Source organism: Trematomus bernacchii, unplaced genomic scaffold, assembly GCF_902827165.1.
Source record: "Trematomus bernacchii unplaced genomic scaffold, fTreBer1.1, whole genome shotgun sequence".
NCBI lineage: Eukaryota > Metazoa > Chordata > Actinopteri > Perciformes > Nototheniidae > Trematomus > Trematomus bernacchii.
The window spans coordinates 15,502,569-15,526,217 of NW_022987727.1; the positions used below are offsets into that span (position 1 = coordinate 15,502,569).

Sequence of the window (23,649 nt, forward strand, 5' to 3'; positions counted from 1 at the left end):
TGCATCAAGCTCGGGTTTCAGTCAGATGCTGTGCATAGATTAGAAAACTAGCCCAAATCTTTCCGTACAGCAGTGGTGTGGTACCTCAGAGTCAGTTGAGCAGCATCTTGGCAAGAGATGTGAAACCAAGGAATTCGGGGGGGAAATGGCTCAGCATCACACAAACAGAAGCAGTGGTTTTGGGAGATGGTTGAGTGTGGAAGAAGAAAGTATATAGATGAAAACAAATGGGGATATTTTTTGAGAGAAGGTTGTGCAGCCAAGTTAGGTAAGAGGAAAGGGATTTTAAGTGCGAACCTGCAAGTGTTTCTATGTTTATAGACATAATTGTATTTTATTATTTTATATCTATGTATTGTGTTAAGGCATCCCTACATTAATTATGTTGCATGTTACGTCCCAAAGACCAATGTCAAATGGTGAAACTATCAACTGGGATGAAAGGATTATTCAATTAAGTAAAAACTGGAAAACATGACCTTCTTCTTGCCTCTTGAATGAAAGGCTGTGATGCTTTATTTTTTTATATATTATGTAAATTGATGGATTTTGGAATTGTGATCAGACACATCAACTCATTAGAAAATGTAAACTTGCGCACCTTTTTCTATGATTTCCAGAAAGATTTTTAGTTGAAATAAAAACGCAGAAACACATAATGTATATCTCATACAGATATGCCAGCCACTGTTCGATACACGAACATGGAACAAAAAGAAGCATTCTTTAAATATGTTACATTTGTATATTTAAGATTTGTTTCCAGCATCTGAAATGGGTGATATATTTTAAAGTTTTAAAATAAACTTGTATGTCAAATTATATAGACAAATCATATAATCTCTGTTTTTAAATTACCTTCAACATTTTAGGCGTGTTGTACTATGACATATTTAGTTTTTCTCTGTATTTTTACTGGATGAGTAGAGCGTTTATTACATTACATTCAAGATTTCAACATAACACAAACATTTAAGATAAATACATTAGGGAACAACAGAGTTAATGAAAATTGTTGTTATTAAATTATATTTCATCCTTCTAATTTTTCAGCAAACATTAAGTTAAAATCAAATTTATAAAGTTGAAAACTAGGTAATCTCAGGAATAGGGATGTAGGAATAAAGTAGGGCATTGTTTGCAGAATGGTTACAGCACATGTCACAAAATGTACCACATAAGGAACGAAACCCCACCAATTTCATGTCTGTTAACTTTTCAAAAAGAATTCAGAAAATGCCCAAAATTAAAAGATTAGAGCAGTGCAATAATAATGTATTCAAATAGGAATGCTGGGAATAGGAATGTTTCCCATGAGTACACACATAAGGCCCATGTAAAGAAAGCAAAAGTAACCTTAGTGAGTTCAAATGTATTTAATTGTTTCTGTATTCCTGGGTTAAATTAGTATTGCTGCTCAAGATACGAACATGATAGTAAACAGGTATCAAAGAAACTTCTGAAACTGGTGAAAATGTTGGCAGAAGTTTTGTTGGGAAACCATTTACCAGAAAAGTTTTCAAGAACTGGGGATAGTTTAAATCAAACCATTAAATTGTAATCAGTGATAGAGATGCATCCTTTCGATGAAAACGCAAAAAATAACAGTTTAAATGCTGTAAAGAGTTTGCCAGGGCTCAAGCTGAGCCTAAAGTGCAACATGTTACAGGTAAAGGAGCAACAACAGGGGGAAAGTGTTTAACTTCATTATGTTTGTTGGAAGTTTGAAGCTCACCCAAACAGCAATAAAGCTTGGCGTGGGTGGTGAAAAACAAACACTTATGTGGGTTGCCTTCGAGTCAGATATGCAGGGAGAAGGCTTTTGAAGGCACCAGCAAACCTCTTTATCTTTGCCACAGAGAGGCTTTTCAGGATATCAGTGAGAAAATGTGTCATGTCACTACCTTTCTGTGCCCCACACAGACGTACACACAATAAATTGATGCATTGGGGTGTTGCTTCACATTAAGATATGCTAATGTGAACACAATGTACCATCTGTTTGTCCTCTCATCGCACTAAGAGGGTCCCAGAGAGCAGCCCTCCAGCTTTCTTATTCCATTTTTGCTTCTCTCTACTACTTCCCCTTTCCTCACAGTTGGTCGAGAGGAGAAACTTAGAAGGGCCAATGAGCTTATTGCCTCCCTTCATGCTTGTTTCCTCCTTCTCTTTTTGACTTTCAAAAGCCCCAAAGCAACTTCCGTTCCTCTATCTCCTTTTCCCATTTCCTGCCTCTTGACCCTGACTCCAGCTCTGGAAAATAGAGAAGCTTTGACTTCACCATTTGTTCTTTCTTCCTCAGTTTCAATGCTCCCTTTCTGTTTGAATTCAGATTTAGTTCTCTCCAATTCATAGTTTAGCATGTGGGCTTTTTCCATTGAACCCCCACCCTTTGGTTCTGTCTTTAAACTAAGGAGCAAATCTATTTTTAAAACGTTGCTCAAAAGTGAAAAGTGTGTTTATCCAAAATTCCACAGTTTTAGAGGCATGACAAATATTCAATATTCATGCTTTTAGCTAAACCACTTTTTATCTTTTAATCAGCCCAGTTTTTTCTCCAATCTAATCTTTCCATTTAATTATGTAATATGGTAACGTTCAATTAAAAACATGACAATCACCATAATTAGAGTTATGATAATGTATTGTACGCATCCAATCACCTTGCATTCCTGTTTCCACCAAGTCAATCTTCTACTAGACAAACCCCTTCTACTTTTTTCTTCCTTATTTTTCTTCCTTATGTTTTTTGTGTCTTTATCTAGTTCCATCCATTAATTGTGTGTTACTAAGCCAGTGGCAAAGAGCCTGGCTAGGCAGTGGAACATAGAAACATAGGCGCTTTCACACCAAGTACTTTTCCCAGGAATAGTTCCCGGAACTTTCCCCCGGAACTTTTATTTCCTGGAACTATCTAGTAAATCGCGTTCACACCGGAATAAGTCCCTGAGGGAGCCGCTGACATCACTTCTTCTTCTTCTTCTTCTTCTTCTGCTGCTTTGGGTTTACTGGCAGGCCGCAAACAACTTCACGGCGTATACTGCCTTACGGGGCGTGGTTTGCAATTCACCCAGCCAATCAGAAATTGGAACCTTTTTCTCCACAGGAAAGTCCCTGCTCTCTAGCAGGAACTAAAAAAGGGGTGAAAAGGTTCGCAATAAAGTTCCAGATCTTTTTGGTGTGAAAGCAAAATCCCAGGAACTATCGGAACTATACCTGGGAAAAGTACTCCGGTGTGAAAGCGCCTTATAGTGTTTGGCAGCCACCTCCAGTATACCCCGACGCTCACTGGTCACACTCTGGCAACTACATTCACCTACACACACACCACACACATATACTACAACATGCACTGGCACTACAATGGGCTCTTAACTACGGTGGCTGAGAGGTGCAATCGACAATTACAAAGTGTGAAACACTTTAACAAAGCTTGAGACAAATTAAAATGTTATAAAATACACACGTCATGCGCATTGTGGACTGGACATCTCCTTCATAAAACGAGTAATAGAGGGAATAATCGAGCAGTTCAATGTGTGTAGAGGTGTGTGTGTGTGTGTGTGTGTGTGTGTGTGTGTGTGTGTGTAGAGGTGTGTGTGGTTAAAACAAAGCAGCCTGCAGTTGCTCTTTAGCTGTCTAATGAAGGTAAACACAGCGAAGGCTGTGTGTAAAAGGCACAGCTCCACTTCCTACTTGGCGAACCTGTAACTTTCTTGTGTGCACGAGAATGTATCTCTTGCGCACGAGAAAGTATATCGTGATGAGCAAAACCATGTCACTTGGCCCAGGTGGTTTCCACAGAACGGACAAAACATGTTTAACGACCATAAACACACTCGTACCGTCCATAGGTACCGGTGGTCTATCCGCCAAAACCAGAGGTCGTGTTAACCGTGTGAGACTGTTAAAAAATTGAACTGTTGAAACAACTTCAAAACATTCTTCCGCTACTCAATAATATGTATCTAATACCTAATATATATATATATCATTCCAATAACTTGTATATAGACCCGTACTGCACTATTCCACATCATCACTTTATTTTATAACTATTTTTCTTTTTGTATTGCTCTTGCTCTTATTGTTATTATGTTATTATGTTGCATTGTTGGAGAAGCCTGTGACATAAGATTTTCAACTACATAATTACTCTGTAGCTATGTCAGATTGACAATAAAGAACCTTGAACCTTGAACTGAATATTTTCCGTCCATGACAACACACTTCTTCTCTCTGGCTTTCTAGTTAGAGCGGAGCACGACTCCTGACTTTTCCGTGTGTTTTATTTTTATTTAGTTTTTTAAGATATATCTGTTGTAATTTATTGTCGTTTATTGTGATTTGTAGTAATGTGTTTTTATTACATGTACAGCACTTTGGCTCGACCAAAAGTCGCTTTTAAATGTGCTTTATAAATAAAACTTGATTTGATTTGATGACGTTTTTTTTTAACAATGACGGAAAAATCTGAAAGCCTGAAAATCTTTTGACAGATTAGAACAAACTCAGAACAGCGCCAAAGTTTCCACGCAGCGGGGCTCCGGTGTTATGCCGTGTTATTATGCATGCCCTCACAAAAGGAAATGATATTGTTTCCAAACCTTACCTTGCCAAACAGATCATTGAAATGTCTGTGAGTGCTTGCTTTACGCTGCGCTCGCTCCCGCGAGGTGCAGTGGGCATGCATAACACGGCGCTAACAGTTCACGAGCGAGTGTGCGTCCCCCCCGTCCCCGTCCCGTCCCCGTCAGAGTTGTGTACAGGCCGACGGGTTATAATGGATTTTGACGGAAATGTTACGATCCTGTCCATCAAAATGACGGGAAGCGAAAAGGTCTAGCGCAACCTCCGGCCAAAACAAACTTAAGTTTGTGTCAATCACTTGCACGTCACTTCTGGTATGATGGGCATTCCCTTTCCGGTTTGATTCTCTAGTTTGTTAAAGTGTTTCGGCAAATGTTAAAGTGTTTCGGGAAAATGTTAAAGTGTTTCGACACTTGTAAATTTGTCTCTAGCTTTGTAAAAGTGTTTTGCATCTTGTTCATTTGTTTTTGTTAATGTTAAATTGTTTTTTCTTTGGTAAAAGTGTTTTGCTAATTAAAATGTTGTTTTATAAAAGGTAAATTTGTCTCAAGCTTTGTTAAAGTGTTTCACACTTTGTAATTGTCGATTGCACCTCTCAGCCACCGTACTTAGAGTCCAAACGGCCTGTTCTACAAGCTGGCATGGTCATTGCAAAACTATGGACTCTGTTTTGTTATAACAGAATTGAGGAAGGGCTGAATAAATGCATATATTAAAGTTACATTTCTGTAAAAACATGCAGCATGTAAATAGGTCTTTGCCTCCTCCTACATATATTGGTATACCTTTATGTGGATTTTTTCTTATCCATTTTTTTTTAAGAAAGCCTGCTGTTATTTATATGCATGTATCATTGTTTCTGTTAGCTGGTATTTAACAGACTTTGACCAGAAAAAAGTCTGGAAAATGTAAATCTCTCCGGTCCATCCGGTCACAGAGAAGGATGGAGTGGGAATTAACAGCAGAAAGTTACTATAATATCGATACAAATATGGGTTGTTTGGTGACAACGTTTTACTAATTGGGGGTTCTTTATGAATATGAACCGTTTATTTTCTCTCGCACTGACATAGTTTAGTAATTAACAGCGATTGCACTTCAAGGGGCTTCAATGAAGCAACTTGGAGACCAGAAGTTTACTGACTTTTTGTAATTTGTGCACGAAACGGAAAGGCTGGTATATGTATCTGTACTATACTGTAACTGTCACCAAATGTGTTTTTCCATCCATCAATACTTAATTCCTTAACTATTTTTATAATTTCATTTATACAAAAAATAAAAACTGTGTCTTTGGAAATCACAAATGTTGATTCCAAATCTCGGTGTCATGATTTGATTCTTAATTCAATACAAATAAAAAAGGCCACCATATTCTTAATCTCAATTTCTGACTCTCCTTTTACTCTTTGTTAATCTATATCTTTGTAAAAGGTCTCTTTGACACACAATTGACAACACATGTGGGACTATATTGCTGTTTTTTTGCAATCATTTGGTGATACTTTACAGTCTTCTGCATTTGACCAGAGATGTTTGTCAAATGTTTTGTTGGATTACCAATTTGGTTCAGAATGAAAACTCAACAGAGGATGAATCAAAAGGACTATATAGCAAGTCCCTGACTTTTCATTCAGCAGCAATTTCAGGTCATAATGTTTAATTCAATGAATATGTTGTGGTACTGTAGTAGCATTTCCCATTAATTAATTAATTCTCATTTCAATGGCCCATGTTTCTTTTTATAATAATTAGTATATCTTTCCATTACTTTGAGCCGTTTATATAATTCAGTGTCTCTGGAACCAAAGTTTCCAATATGCGTATATATTTTTGTTTACATTCCCTCGACTACAGTAACTTGAATGTCTGTATGAGTTGATGCTTAATGGCATGCCAGTAGGTACCAAGGGACAGTGTGCCATCTGTACTTGTTTATATGTCATTACCCTGACATGATTCCCATAATGGAAATTAAATAGTATGGCAATATACTGTACATTAAAAAAGCTTTGAAAAATGTTGGAAAAACGTTCTGACCCTAATCTGCAGTGTTACATTGATTCTTGATCGATTTCTAACACACTGAGTTACCACGAGGCCACAGGCTATATTTGTATCCTTCCGTCTATCTGTCTTTATTCCTACTTCAACTGGCAATATATTAAATGTAACTGTTGCTGCATGTTGTGATGCAGCAAACAAATCTCAGTGGAGTGTGAAGACAAAGACCACATTTTGCACTGTGAACAGAGGGCAACATATTGACCTACCTGTGTACTCCAGGGTACAGAGTACAATGACTGGCCTTGGAACAGAACATATGCTTCATTGTGTCAATAAAAGGACCGAGGTTTGTTTGCTCTTCTGAAACAACCAGGTAAGTTCATAACGTATGTACACAGTGTACTCTGTACTAAAATGTAATTGAAAGCACTTTTAATGTACCGAAGACACAAGGGTGACAAACACAAGCTCATTTTAGTCAATAGCCTGGCAGTCAATAGTGGCTTCTTTCAATAAGTCGAGTCACAATGATACAGAATCAACAAAATGCTGGTCTTTGATGTGACATTCAACAAAAGGAAGAATCCAGATTTATTTTCTCACACTGCTAAATCACAAAACAAACTGGGGGCCATTTAGACAATGTTTACAAAAACTTTACCACAGCATAAAAAAACACTTCTTTCTCTAAAGGCTCTAACACCAAACAGACATTAAAGAACTAGTGGCAACGGAGGAGATGGCTTGGTTGCCTTGCGTTGCCAGTTTCTTAGCCAAAACGTTGATTTGAACAAACTGCAAAGACTACAGCCAACTATCTGATACATGCTGCGCCTTAACAGCAGGCAGCGGTAGTCTGTATTGGTCTCTCAAATAGGCAAAATAAAATCAAGGACTAGATATAAAAGCCACACTTTTAAAAATGAAACAGTGTTTTTGGAACCATTTTCACAGTACTCTCACTAACCACTCTTTCCAGAAGACCTTGTCATTGTGAAAATATCAGTATATAAGAATGATTAGACAATAAAGATGAAAGATGAGAAAAGAAGGTGTCCCACCTTGACTTGAGTTCGCCGCCAAACAAAAATTAGGCTAACAGACGCTCGCCCACTCGCAGTTTAGCAATAGCCTATAACCAGCTTGGTATGTCAATACGCAATGTGTGTTCTCTCCAGTAGCTCGAACCAAATTCCCACACCACGTAACCACGTTGTCGATGTTGGCACCAGAATATTTTCAGTTTTGTTGCACTTGAAGGGTGCTCTTTTTGGATTGATTGCCAACATGTATGAGGGCGGGACTTGCCTAATAAGCCGGCCTCAGAGAACATGCGAAAGAAGAGAAAATAGAGATAAGTCGTATAAGAGTGGCTGCAGCGGATGAATGCAAATGTTATTATTTATAACCCTCATTCCTGATGTAATCAGGATTTTCTACATGTTAACCTAAATGAACTAAAACCATCTGATTTCAGTGCACTGTTGTTGCCATTTGTTTTGGTGGTCAAACCAGATTAAGTGTAGCAGTGTCTTTGTCTTAAGTCATCAGGTTGTTTAAGGACTATAAGAAATAGCCATCCAATGTAATAATAACATGAATAATAATAGTGAGTGATGTGGAGTTACTGCCATTTGTAGTTTAAATTCATTCACTTTTATTCAGTTTACCCCAACTTCATTTCAACACTTCAAGTAGTAATGAAGGTATTATTCTTATCCAGAGCTACCGTATTTTCAAAAACAAAGTCAGATGGAAACTGAATAATGTGGAATATGGTATGCACGAAAGATAAACAAATAAAAAAATGTCAGACTCCAGGGCATGTGTTCTCATTATAATTATTTCACACAATCAGACATGAATCCTTGCTATAACGAAATTTACTTATTTCATTCCAGCACAGAACAGTTTTAGGTACTTGTTTCTCAAATTCACACTAAAAATGCTTCACGTCAAGCAGTAGATACAGGACTGTGCAATCCTGCCATGATGGATGTAAAAGCGATATGGAGAGATAAAAAAAGGGTTCTGGCGATAAAAGAGCAACAGTGGCAGCAATATCACTTAGAACAAAGACGCAACGTTCCACCAAACAACAGGCATGTGGTTAATAATTCAGCGGGCATAAGAGTCCGTTTGAGAGAAGGTTTTCTAATATTCATGTGACATGATAGCAAAGACAGGAACTCTGGCTCTCACTGGGCACAGTGTTATTCATACTGTGAGGCACTATGGTGTTCTGTAATTCATAGCCTTGGTTTTTAGGCCAGGCGAGGACATGTAGAGCAACCCTGAGCTTCTGTAGCATACTCAATAATTTAAATAGACTTGTTCTCAAATGCTAAAGTGATAAAAGTCTAATATAAAAGATATAAAAGATAATCCAATTAAAAGTTTGGAATTCTCAAAAAAAAACTCATGACTGAAAAACCAAACTGTCAACCTCCAGCAGGAAGATCCACATTTATTTTAATTTATTCAATCATAAAGGTAAAACTTTCTTTACTTCCTATCCATTGTAAAAGTAATTGTTAGGTATCATGCAGAGTGCTAAGATCTATAAAATCACTCTTGGCCACACGCACACAGGCTCCACAAAGAAAAATGCAGCTAAAAAGTAAACTACCAAAATAACCCAATCTGACCCAAGAAGAAAGGCGACGCAACAGTCGGAGTCCGTCTGTGTCAGTTCTTTGGTGTCAGCTTGGTGTGTCCGGGCCTTTACACCAGTGGTTCCCAAACTTTTTCAGTCAGGCCCCCCTAGGGTAATTGGAAACATTTTCAAGCCCCCCCCTAACCCGGTTCCCACCTAGATTGGTAGGATTAATTGTATATAGTTGTACAAACACTACATTTTCTCTGCCAATAATAACAAGACACAAAGATCCAACCATCATTGTATATGTTATTAGGAATTGAACATGAACAAAAGTGCTTGTATTGGAGATTGATCCTGTGCCACTGTAAAATAATTAGGCCTAATTGAAACTAGTAGCCCTACTTCCCTGAGTAGTAGTTTATTAAATACATTTTTTTAATGAAAATATTTGTATCAACATTAAGTACTATTTGTACTGCAGGTTGCAAATAATCACATCACTAGTCCATTCCTATTCCACACATAGCCTACCTACTTTTACTTGAGTAACATTTTGAATGCAGGACTTTTAATTGTAACAGAGTATTCCTACACTCTGGTACTTGTACTTTTACTAGTACAAGATCTGAGTACTTCTTCCACCTGACACGTAATTGGGGCAACAGAGCTACGAGTTAAGGCAGTGGAAAACGTTGCATTTCTTCGACTAATTACGATGTTTGGACAGATTGCTCGTGTTTCCGCGCTTACGCGAAGATGCTAATGTCAAACGAGCATTGTCCACATTGAGCCTTGTTTAATGTAACTTTTGAACCCACAGTTGGAAAACGGCTGTGTTAGACTGACAATAAATGCAGTTGACCTGTCCTCCTGTGATGGTACCCGTCATTTCATACTTATATTTTCTGCTTCACATCTCATTGCACATTGTAATAAACATTGTGTTGTTCTCTGGCAGGGCTTACTGCACTGGTATCTCTTTTTGGAGCTTTCACACCGAATATTTATTCTGTTTTGCCTCATAAGGTTTGGAGTGGGAGTTTTTCCAAGTCAGCAAGGCTTTAGGATGGCAGTGCCAGCTAAGCAGGGTTAGACAAGTTCAATGATTTATTATTCAATATAGTTTATTTTGCAGGAAATATAGGCAATTACTCAAGTAGTTTATAAATTTACTTTTTTAGAACTCTTACATCTATGCACATTCCTTCCATGCCGAGCTGAATTGTCATAGCAGAGCACCCCTTAATGGATTAAAGTCTCCAGAGGTTATGTCTTACAAATTTTGCTTTAGATTATATGAAGTGTTAGTGAATCATTGATATTTAATTTCTAGAACATCTCGACTTGCAGTAACAAGGCAGAGCTGAGGGAGAGTACTGCCTCGTGTATTGTCGTGTGTACCTAAAGATGCTGTAGTTGTCAAGGTTCTCAACTATAAAAGCATATGTCACCTTCCTGGCCTCTAAATATATACTGCTGAGCCTCACTAAGCTTTCCTGCTGCATTACTCCAGGGTCAAAGTGAAAAGGAATACAGATTCACAAAACATAGTATATAAAAGATGTCCTTACACTCAACAGTGTCCTTCAGAAGGGAGTGTAGGAGGCTTCTTGGGGATCCATGGTGTAGATTGAGCCTAGAAAATACATTGAAAACAACCTGTATGAATGACTGACTGAATAGCAGCTATAGTTGCCAATGTAACAAAAACATGTCTAATGTTGTGCTAGCTACATTTAATGAATGATGTGTGAACAATTGGTGTCCCTCAACCAAACTAACTTAGCAAAACAGAGCAAACAAACACTGCTTATGTAAAGTAATAGTTCTACTAGCATCCTGTGCTACATATTATTGCATGGGATTAACAGGTATAAATTATAATAATCTGGCAGTCCCCTCATAACAACCATACCTGTTCTTTGACAATCTCCTCATTGGAAACAAAGTGAGAAACCTGGCTGGTGTAATTAAAAATGCTAATCACCTTCTGTCCCCATCAGCAGCCTGAGCCTCTGGCCTGTTGGTGAAAAGCTCCAGGACAGTGAAGCCTCGCCCCAGTGCCTGCTGGGAGCCGTCTGGCCTGGGTGACAATGACACCAGCTCCAGAACCACCACCGTGCTGAGCAGCCGCAGAGACGTATGGAAGTACAGGACCTACAGAACCACATGGGTTGAAAAGTATTGTTATAAAAACAACATGTTCAGAATGTCCATTGGAATATATAATGCCAATGTACGTGATCTTAACAGTAATCTTAATTTAAAACAAGAACAAAAAAGTAAAATTTGGTATCAAATTGTGGTATACGCGGGTCATAGCAGTCCAAAAAAAGGTCAGAGAAAAGCACCAGGGATCTTTCACCAAACCAAACGGGGATGTGTAAGCATGGTAAAAGAACGTACTCTGCTCCTCCAACATGTTGTGACATTTTTCAAAGCTTTTTTAATGTACAGTATATTGCCATACTATTTAATTTCCATTATGGGAATCATGTCAGGGTAATGACATATAAACAAGTACAGATGGCACACTGTCCCTTGGTACCTACTGGCATGCCATTAAGCATCAACTCATACAGACATTCGAGTTACTGTAGTCGAGGGAATGTAAACATAAAAATATACACGCATATTGGAAACTTTGGTTCCAGAGACACTGAATTATATAAACGGCTCAAAGTAACAGAAATATATACTAATTATTATAAAAGAAACATGGGCCATTGAAATGGGAATTAATTAATTAATGGGAAATGCTACTACAGTACCACAAACATATTCATTTAATAAATGTATGGCCATATAGTATAGTATGTAATTCAACAGCTCCTAAAATAAGCATTTTTTTTCTTTAATCATCATGAAAAAAGGTGGCCCAAATGAAAATCACATCAGCAGACTGGATAGGGCATCAACTATTGATTGGTAAGAGGGAAAGAAAATACCCTCTCACAAAAAGAAATGGGCAAAGATGATCAGAATGAATGAGAAACCAGAAAAAAAATGGCAATTTATTCTGATAATCAAGCAAAACAATTGTTTGCCTCCACAGCAAAAATGAAACATGGGTCGTATCCCATACTTAGAAAGACAAAGAAAAGCATTTCTATTATCCAATTGTTGTGCTGCCTTTGATCCTCTGTTATGCCCGGGATGTTCGTTACAATCTTCATATTGCAGGTCTCCGAAAGGAAGGGGCCAAACATCCAGTGTTGGCAAGCAAACCTGAATGGTTGAATGTGTGACTTCACAAATCTCACATTCAGGAGGCGTGTATGTCCCTCTGGTGATGACACTCCTTAGGATTACATGGGGGGGGTTGACCTCGCTATTTTTACACATTTCCGAGGAAGACAGTCAACCCGTTTGGGAGGCTGTTTGTAGTCGGTGCCAGGTAGGTGCAATTGTTTACAGACACTGATCTGCCATTCAAATTGAAAATAATAACCCACCTACAGCAGAGCCACAATGATTTGCATGTACAAAGGCCTGAATATGATAAAAAAAGACCCACAAATTCTCTGTGATCCATTGGTCCCCGAGCACAATAACGCCTGTGATTTTTCAAAGCCATAAAGAAGAACATGACAGTGTCAACAGAAAAAAAAAATGGCATAAGTAGACATGAGCTACCTTGAAATACAGAGCCAATTTCTCCCAGCCCACTGTGGCAGAGGCTGATCATCTTCAACCCCGGCCATCAGCCACCACAGAGCAATATATTCAAATTTAAAACCTCAGAGGCATTCTTATTTCGACCACATCAGTCTTTTATCTATGAGCATGGGGGGTTTCAATTACTTGTTTTCCAGATGCAAACATTGCTGAATACAAATGGGAAACGTGGGAGGGAAAGATTCTTGTCGAGCCAGGGTTTGATTCAGTTTTTTGTCTGTTTTTGTTTATTCACAGGACGTGGATGTTGAGATTCACAAACTAGCTCATAACTGGTATGTCTGCTAAGATAAAAGTATTCTGCTGGAGCAGACTCAACAAAAACAAATTTCTGTGACATCAACACGGGCAGTGAGAGGGTATATAGCAGGGGTCGGCAACCCTAGGCACGCGTAAGGCAATGGTAACCAGTGGCACACTAGTAATAAGTGGAATAAGTGTGCAAAATATAAAAAATGTATTTTCGGATCCTGAACGAGACCGCCGCCAGAGCGCGTCTCCCCGTTACCTGCAGAAGGAAGCCATGCAACGCAGCGCAGAAGGATAACTTCTAGGCCCCGCTCTCTTTAACTCCAGTCGACTTTCTGCTGCTTTCCTACGTGTTAAAACGATCAGGGGTGTAGTGCTGCCGGAGCGCACCGGAACTCCGCGCCGGCACTTCACAAATTGCATTACCCATAAGGAGCTGTACACATGCCGCAGTTTTTGCGTGGCTGTGTCTTTAGTTGAAAGCCCAGTGGCGATCTGTTCATCTGTTATACTGATCATACAATAACGCCATCTAAAATAATATGCTAGCTACAGTACAGTACAACTACTTCTCCTGTCAGACTGAGAGGCTCAAATAACCTCAGCTCAGGTGAAGTAAAGGCACACCTTTACATGTTCATTATAGTTATCAAAAAATAAGAGAATAAATGAAAAACAGGTATGAAATACTATATGATAGTAAAACAAGAATACAGTTTAACAGGTGAGTGATTTGTAAAATATCCATAAATAAAAAGAAAATCTGTTTACAGTTCTGTTTCATATGGGTGTTGAGAGATGTATCCATATATCTATTAATTATGCTCTCAAAGTGCACCAGATTGATGCTTTTAACTTCAATATTTAAAAAAAAAAAGCCTACCTGTTGTGTGATAAATCACATGTGGATGTTTTCATATGGATGGGAGCATACTCGGTGCTCATGTTTCTGTTTGTTACATTTAATTCACCCGTTTTGACATTTGCTGTTAACACATTGCAAGTTTATTGCTGAAGATTGGTGCTTAATCATCATTGGTGATTAGTGATTTCAACTCAGATGTGAATGTTTTCATAAGGATGGCTGCTTTCTTTGAAATGTTGCTATGCACTTTGATGTAATACAATTACAGACCCGTTGGAAATGTTGATGTGATGTCATAATTGCAATTAATGATAATCTTAATGTGGATTTGGCACACTGATTACATTTTTTTTTTTTAAATGGCACTTCATATCAAAAAGGTTGCTGACCCCTGGTATATAGGATGAGCAACAATGCCTGATAACTCAACGTAGAGGAACATTTAAGATAAAAGTAATTTCATGAAATCTTAACACAGTATCTCAGTTCAACTCTGACATTTTTCTCAATAGAGTGGTATAGAAATTAGTCTTCAAACCGGAAAAGTTAGCATTTCAGCCTTTACGGGTAACCTTGTGTCAAAGGGTTTTTTAATATGTTTTGTCTATATTTTCCAAAATAATGGCTGTGGTTACCACAAGATTACGAGATCTTCACGTTGTGTTCTACGACGTAAAATATGTCTCAAACCACTTGAGTATATCTAAAGATTGTACGGCAGTTGCTAACAAGTTGCGACTTTGAGACTCCATAACGTCATCACCTTAACACCCAAAAAATGTATTTCTGGTGATTGCTTTTACTCAACTATTATGAAAGTGGTGTTAATATGTAGAGGTTATCCTGCTGAACAAAATGTGTAAGTATCATCAACGTGCGTTTGCGACAGCTTATTTTCTGCGATATTCCAAAATCCAATGGAAAATCCCAATGATTTTAGTCAAGGGAGCCCTTGCTATGCTTACTCTCGAGTCGGACTACAAAAATATATTATCACTGAACCACTTTATGATGGTGATGTCCATTTTCTGGGCTGAACACATATTGTGTATGTTTGCTGAGCTGAGATTCAGACAGATATTCTAGCAGCTGTAAACACGCTCCGAGCTGAGAAAGTAAAAATATCCCCCATCCCAAGATGCATGCCATTCAGTATTTATGGACTGAAAACGTACTTTTCCTCAGTTTATTTATTTATTTCCCTTCAACTTCAAGTCCCACATTGAAGTCTCATCTGTGACTAAACTTCTCTTGAACCTATCCCGAGATGTAATACCTAAACATTGAGGGCCCGGATCTATATACCTTCTATTATATTCCCCCAGGTTACCTCCTCCTGTGATAATGTGGGATTTGCATTGTGGTGAAAGACATAGCCCCCAGTCTCAGAGCAATCCAAACGTGGACATTGTTCGTGACGAATTTCCAATTCAAAAAAGGTAGATTTTCTTTTCATCTGCCTCGCTGCTTTGATATACCTCCAAATTGATTCTGTTCTAACCCAAAAAAAGGTAAATACTGTGTCCCCACAGAACAAATATTTCCCCTGCTCAATTTACAGTAATTGAGATTTTCAAAGGATGAAGTCAATGCTCAAAGAAACTATGATTAGTTATGAATATTTTGAGATAGACAAGCTGGAATGAGGATAAAATGGTGGCAACTGTTGAATAAATATTGTAACTTAAATTCAGGACACAGGAGCTGTTTTGCACAGGATATTTCAGTACAGCATGCTTAAACTGCACCTTGTTAAACCTCAAAGGGCTTTTTTTCCAGTATTAACTCACAGATATCTTAGATGTACTATGTTGTTTGGAAACTGCTTTAGATTTGGGCTGAAGCATGGCGATACTACGTCTGCGACCAAACTCGGGAGGTAGTACTGCAAATAAGGAATACATTTACTGTAAGGTTTGTAAAAACAGTAATTGAGCAAGGCGTGTGCAAACAGAAATCTATCTAAAATAACACTAACTTTCGTCTGCCTGAACAAAGCTCCAAATGTGTACTATTTCAAAGCAAACACACACTGCACTCTTCCCCCAGAACTTTACGTTAAGGCAATGTTATGAGATCTCGCTCCTTCCTGACGCCACAGGAGATGTCATTGAGAAAACAGCTTGCATCGGCAGCAATGCCAGGCGCAGCATATGTTGGACCTAATGAGAGGTTATACTGCGCAGCGACTGTCAACAAAGCAGTAATCGATTCTCGCAGGGGTAAATATCCAGCCCCCGCCCCCCCACATACACACGTTTTGAGTCAAGTGAGGCGAATGGCAATGGGGTGACATTAAAACATCATTAGCAGAGAGGCATGTAGCTTGAAGTCGCTGTCACTGCCAACACCCGGACTGTCTGCAGCTTATGGGAGGGTTGTGTTGAGACCCCTTTGTGGGTGAGAGAAACAGAGCTATGACAGGATGGAGGCAAAGAAAGTGTGAGGAAGCGGTTGTGTGATATAACACTATGGTAGAAAAGAGTAAACGAAGAACTTTGTGATGGTGGTTCTGCCTTAAACTATTTTAGCTCTGTATCATAATAAACTGGTTTTACTTGCTATGGAAGCAGGTAATACAATTATATTCTGGTACTAACCTTTTATCATACTGCCATAGAGGGAGAATATCATGTTATGTGTTGTGAAGGGGGAACTTTTTGGATAAGTTCTATACAGTAAGCCTAGAGTGACAGTTCAAGATAGTAAAAGTCTCGAATTTATTGAATAAAATGAATACACATAAGTACTAACAAATATATATCCAGCACTATAAGCAGACTTATTGTCTACTGAAGAGGATAACAGAAGTGTCCTACAGCATTACTCATTGGTTGTTAATGTGTAGGACTATATACAACTTTGATTTCGGAAGAAACTAACCAAAAAACTGGTGTTAAAGCTTCATAGAGTCCTATTATGGCGCTTTTCCACTGCAGGACCTAGCACGGCTTAGTACGGTATGGTTAGGCCTTGGTAGGCCAGGCTCACTTTATGCTGCGTTTCCATTACAGTTTAGTTACTGGTGTAGTAACTATAGTAACGCAGTGTAGGCGGGGCGATCGGCTGTTCGGCTAGCGGAGTGACGCTGCATAAAACTGCCGTGACGTCATCTTCAATGCAAACCACAAAACCAAAACATCAGCTGTTAGCTGTTAGCACTCAGAGCTCACAGCTCCTCATATCTGTTCAGAAACTAGACAAAAGTTAAACAAACCACAGACTGTCTGTGTCATGGCGAATAGTCGCTGGTTTATGTATGTCTGTATAGGCCGTTGTTGTGAGTGTGGACGGAGCATATACAGCTTAGATCGATCCGATCTCCACACACGCATTTTAAAAGGTTTTTCGCCTGCCGTCTGTCTGCAGACTTGTCAAAGCATTAATTCATGGTTTTTACTAACCGGTATCAGTATGTTGTTACTTCGGCATCATTTTGCAACGTGTATTACAATTAAATCACGGTCAAATATGTTCATTTTGTTGTAGTTGTAGCCCCCTTGCCAGCGATTCTCTCTGACCATTCAGCAGTCGAGAGTGTTTATGTCACTAGTTTAGCATATTCAGCCCGGTTGTTGGCCCGGTAAGAACCTCGATTGTGGAGGGCCAGAAAAAAGGTGAAAAAGTAGCCCTGAGCCGGAACTACCCCTAGTAGTGACCCGGCCCGCTTAAACCGTGCTACGTGCTGCAGTGGAAAAGCGCCATTAGAGGCTGTTGGGTGCCAAACAAGCAATTATGAACCTCTCATAGTGCTATCATTGGACTGTAAAGCTGAGGCTAATTCTCCCCGCCCCCTCGAGGTGGTTATTCAAATGCCTGACTTGTGGGCAACTGGGCAAGCGCTGAAGGGGGAATCACAGGCAATGCACAAAACAAAAGAGGCTGCAAATGAGCATTGGTTTTTGCATAGATGTCCAGAGCAACTGGAGTGTAATTGACAGGGCCCTGGTGTTTGACCCCTGGAGGCTTCCCAAAAGAAAAGCAAACAGGGCATTTCCATTTAGCCAACACACTGGATGGGAGGCTGGGAGAACTAGTGTCAGCTACCCGGGAATTATATAACAGGGCTGCTCGACATGTCTGCATGCTCGTATTTACCATTCACATGTTCTGTATGCAGCTGTATGAATGCATGTGATGTGTGTGGACTAGAGCATGGCAATATATCCATATTATACCAGTGTTGTCATGTGGAACTATATATCGTCTTATATTTTCGATGTCCTAATATTGTAAGTGTAATCTCTGCTTCTGGTTTTAAAGGTATTTTAAATCTGGTATCTGGTATTTTTATTAAAATCCTAGACTGTTGTCCTTGTTTGCCTTACCAGCTTAGTAATCAGATCCACATGATGATTATGTATCAAAATGATCATTGTGTGACATTTTTGTGAAAGCACCAATAGTCAACCCTATCTTCACATTATTGATGACATTATTGAAAATGAATGTATATCTGATTTTCTTTATACCGTATGTCTATAGGTGAACAAAGGTTGACAACATACAGAATTTAAAAGAAAAAAATACATATACATTTAATACATTATATAAGTGTTCATGTTACTCTGAGCTCCTACTTAGGTCTATAACTATTAAAGCTCCTTCGGCCTTCACCCTGAGACTTTGTAGTTAAAGCAAATATAACCTCAAAGGCCTCGAAGTCCTGTGAAGCTTAGCAGGCACATGTACTCTGGAAGATTCTTGGCTGTAACGCTTTGATACTAGTTTTGGCAGCATAGCCAACGCCTTGAGGTGGAGGGAAGAGAGAGAACGAGAGAGGGAGATACAGTAAGTCATTTGACAGGCCCAGAACCAGCGGGTATCAGCATCACAAATCCTGTGAAATTCTGTGACTGTCACCAGCGTAGGAAGGATGAGAGATGGATGATAGAGAGGCAGAGAAAATGGCAGGGATGGTGGCTCGAGGCTTCCTTGTGGCCAATTATGTCACTGCTCGGTCAGATAGGATTAAGTATGCATACGTGTGACAGTTAAAGCAAATAGAGCTTCAACGAGAAGTCCTCACAGGTCCAACATTCTTGAGCTGATGAGAAACTGACCTGCTGAAAAGCTACCCAAAACCTACTTCCAAATAACTTCACTAGCTGTTTAAAACGATCTGTAGTTAGAAAATAGACAAAAAGCCAATAAAAGAAAGAACGTCAGAGTTGTTCTGAATTAGACTGGAGGATCCAAAAAAAGAGAGAAAAGGGGAAACCTGGCAACGTACTAACAGGGGAGCAATACATGTCCCAAAATCAATGTGAAGTCTAAAAATAAGTCCCAATTAGTCTGAACATAATTTGGACTTGGCCAAGTTCATAGCTTTGAATCACTTCCACCATCTCTGTTGTTTGTCAGCAATTCAAATGGTTTGCTGCTTTTCTCATTATTGCTATGTAGGTGGGTTCAAGATGGAGACATCATCTTCCTTTGGCAGAGCCAGTTGAATAGAAACAGATAACACAAGAAATGGTCATTTAAAAAATAAATGTGGATGGAATGGACGTAGCTTAACAGGTCCATTCCAAAGAACAACTTATTAGACCAGCTTGAAAAATGATACATCAATGGTGAATGGTCCAAATGCTAATCGCCTCTATGTCAACTCAAAAAGACCTAAATTTGACAGAAAAATCAGTAACTGCTGACTGATCGAGGCAAAATAACACTACCTCCAAAGGGAAAACTTCCCTTTAACTTGGTGGTGGTTCTGTGAAGTCCTATACTTGGGATTATACCGTCTACTGTCTCTCAAGGTACATAGGGTCTTAAACTACGACTCAAGAACCTTGAGATTCAGGTAGCAGTTCTATCCCTTGCTGAATTGTTGTTTAATTTAGATCCTTAAAAAAATGCCAAAATCTTAAGCATTATACACTCTTGACACTTTTTATACTGTAAAATAAATGGGCTATTCTGCAGAATCAGAGATGTAGAAGTGGAGGAGGCAGTAAGTAAAAACCTGAAGCATGACAGGTGCAAAAAGAACGAGCCGGGTAATGGAGCTGATTGCGAGGCTGAAGCCAGAAAATATGTTCTTTTCTATCACCGGAGAGACTGGTGCGAGGAAATAAAGTAGCTTGGACTCCATTAATGGAGGCAGTGAATGTGTCCCCCGAGGTGTGCAATGTGGCTGAAGTAAGAAAAGAAGGGGTTTGATATAAAAGTTTATGTCTAAACAGAGATAGAAAAAAAGAACAGGTGGAAGACAGGGAAAAGCGGATTTATCAGCCAAAGATGAGGACTGCAGGATTTATTGGAGTAACAGCCCAATTATGTGGAATCCCTCCAAGGAATGAGCGTGACATTGATACGAATTTCTATCCAGCAAAGACTTTTATCGACCAATTTTCAGAAATCTCCATCTGAAGGTTTTTTAGACTACAGAGATTTATTAACAGCCAGTAAAGCTATTAAAAGGTTACCAGCCATGTCATTGTAAATGAGGATTAGCCAGCAGGTATAGCTCTGAACCTGAATACTAAGAATAAAATGTGAATAAGAACTGAAAACTGTCAACAAGCAATTGCTGGTTTATGACAAATGACAGATTCCTAATCTTAATTTAAGTAGTTGTTTGATCTGATAGTTATAGGTTATTCTATGTGATCTAATTTTGAAAGTTTATATAACATTGGTTATATTCCCATTCCATTATCCTCCCCTGAAACTGTTTAGAGGCCTTTGGCTCAAAAGGTTTGTCGAGGGGGAATTTAGCCCTTCTGATAGTGATTTAAAAAAATGTGAAGGGAGAATCAAGAATCATAGTTGTACTAAGGATAAACTTTAAATATATTGTATATTTAAAGTGCCACTGTGAAAATACACCTTTATAATAGAAAGAGACAAACTCTTAAGAGTACAATATGGGAAAGAAAGACACTTACAAAGAACGATATTGACTGTAAACTGACTAGGGTTTAATAGATGAAGTTGAAACTGACTACAGTCCTGAAAGCAGAGTGATTGTTGACTCAGAGTTATATTTGTCCAGACAGGTCATATGCCCTGGATCATAGCCAAGGCGGGTCTGAGACAGATAAGAAATCAACAAGATGAAAGAACCATTGCAGTGCAGTCATTCTGATATGTTCCTTATAGCTAGCTTCAATGACAGTTCAGACCCATTGTCAGCATCAACTCTGACTCCAGTTTCAATAGTGCATGCCTGCACACAACCAAAACCTCCTAATCAGCACAACTCCCATAACCTGTTAGTCCCTGTTACTCGTCTTTCTGTTACAGTGCCTCTGGTGTTTGCTGCCTTGTCCCTGACTCCAATGAAAGATTCTACATTCAACAATATACCCACTGACAGATCTAAGCGCTTGTTGAGTAAAGTCTTAAGTTTATCACCCAGGTTCTGGTCTCCTGACATTTGTTTTATTTCTGTGTGAAAATGCCTTACAGACTAGCTGCAGGTACTGACAGTGAATGCTATAGATGCATCACAATAAGAGAGGAATGCAGGAAGTATACAACGATGAAAGGATTGGAGGAACACTGCCAGACTTCACATTCAAAAAGGTATTCTGAGAAGGTGTATCGCGACAAAGGCTGATGTTGATATGTCAAAGGCTGGAAGAACAAAGTACAAGACAGATCTCTTTCTTTCTCTCCGTCACAAAGTTTCTCTTTCCATCACTACCCCACACACAGGCAATGATGTGTGCGTGTGTGTGTTTGTGTGTATGCGTGCGTGCGTGCGTGCGTGCGAGCGTGAAAAAAGGACAGGAAGAGAAATGATCTAGGGTTGGCAGAAGTAGGAATCAAGTCAATACACACACACATAGACCTAACACCTCCTCGAGGCTCTCATCTCTCCCTACTGTCACCTCGGCATAGCTCTTGTGGCCCTTGAATCCCCTCGATCCCACACACACACACACCTACAGTATATAGATGTGTATTACGGGGTGTGCCACTTCAATGTGTAAAGCTGTTAAGCAGCAGATGCTTCGCTAGATGTTTGGTCCCCTTGGAGCTGAAATATTGATCAGTTCTCGGGCAAGGCAGCAGGGCCTGCGTCCCCACCATGCCCATGTATAATTGAAGTGTATATCTCTTAGTGTAGCATGCCAGCAGGGAGGAGGAATTAAGCCCCGAGGTAAGCTGAAGGCCTGTCTATGCTGCCCAAGCAGCTCTTGTGTCCATCAATCATTCGACTTTTAACACAGGCTGGTTTCATGGGCTCGCTACTTTTATTGTAGGAAGTGCCATGCCTTGTAAAAAGAGAATGGAAGACAGAACATAACAAGACTCAATGTAGGTTCTTGTTTTACTGCAGGACATTTATCTGGGATTCACGCAGTTTAAATGAGGACACCTTGGTGCCATTTTTGGCTACAGAGCATTCATACATTAGTACAAGTCAATATGTTAAAGGATTATTGTTATTATTATTTTTTTTTTATGGGCAAGAAATCTCACGAAGAGACCAAAGCCAACAATGTGGTCTCAAAATACTTTGACTTCCAAGAATGTACTACAGTGATCGTGATAACGAAAGAGCATGATACCCAGTGCACATCACGGTATGGCTCATTGACAGGGTTGCCAGAGTTTAAGGCTAGGGAAATGTGAGACGTTTTAAGGCCACATTGGGAGTTACATTTAGACCAACTGTACAAAAACCAAAGTTGAATTAAAAAACAACATCAATGACTTATGGTGGGAGACAATTTTGCCCAAATAGTTATTGAGATATTTGATATTTCTCCGTTGTTGCTAGCAAGCAGACAGTCAATCTTTAAACAACAAACAAATATGAGGAATGTCGATTACGCTATCCAGTTCTGCATAACACAAAAGCTAAACATCTATTAATTAAAAATGTATATCGTCAATAAAAACAACAACACGCAGTATTTTCAGCCTTATCCTTCAAGATTAATAACATCTGTTTTTTTCTTTTTTATAAGAAAGATGTAAATCTACCAACATATTTGCCACAGTGTAAGGTGTTTAATTTCCTGGAAACATGTAATCCCGATAAAAAAAAAGGGATGTTCAAGTAATAGGATATAAAGCATTCACATCACAGGTCTTCACAAGCAATCCACAGGAAGCTGAAGGATTGACTCCATTGTCAATCCTAAAAGATTTAAAAACTAAATTATGCCACAGCAAAGGCTGTAATGGTACTATGATACACATTGCGTCTCCCAGCAGAAATGTGTATCCTTATTAGGGCTGCACGATAATGGAAAAAACTGACATTGCGATATTTTCTTCCCCTGCGATATATTTTGATATGAAAAAATACAGGAATTGAAGAAAAGACAGTTTTTTTTGTCCGCAAACCATCCTTTCTTGAACTTTAATGCTATACAATTGGTATTATTTTAACAATATTTAACCAGATGAAGGATTTTAGTCACGGACTTCTGGATCTTAAGTTATCAGAGCAACAAGCTGAGCTAGCTCGGTTATCCTGCTGTGATCTGATCAACAACGGTTGTGATTGGTGGTTAGCTGTGCATGCAGAGCCTGCATGTCACTCACTCAAGTACCCCTGACATGAGAGCCGCGCAAGTTTTCCTTTTGTAACAAGCAGCAAAATAATTGTAACATGACGTGTTTGAGTTCATTTGCCTACTTAATATCGCACGTCCTAAAAAATTAAATTAAATTAAAAAAACCTGCGATGTTA

The 23,649-nt window shown here is 39.0% G+C and overlaps 1 protein-coding gene across 1 annotated transcript in view; it reads right to left on the reverse strand.

Moving 5' to 3' along the window:
* Positions 1–23,649, reverse strand: part of nphp4 (nephronophthisis 4) — a 183,892-nt gene that overhangs the window by 150,466 nt on the left and 9,777 nt on the right. The window contains exons 3-4 of the mRNA XM_034145454.1: positions 11,187–11,356; positions 10,771–10,835 (exon numbers count right to left, since the gene is read on the reverse strand). Of these exons, the coding sequence (XP_034001345.1) occupies positions 10,771–10,835; positions 11,187–11,356 (235 nt within the window). The remainder of the gene's footprint in view (positions 1–10,770; positions 10,836–11,186; positions 11,357–23,649) is intronic.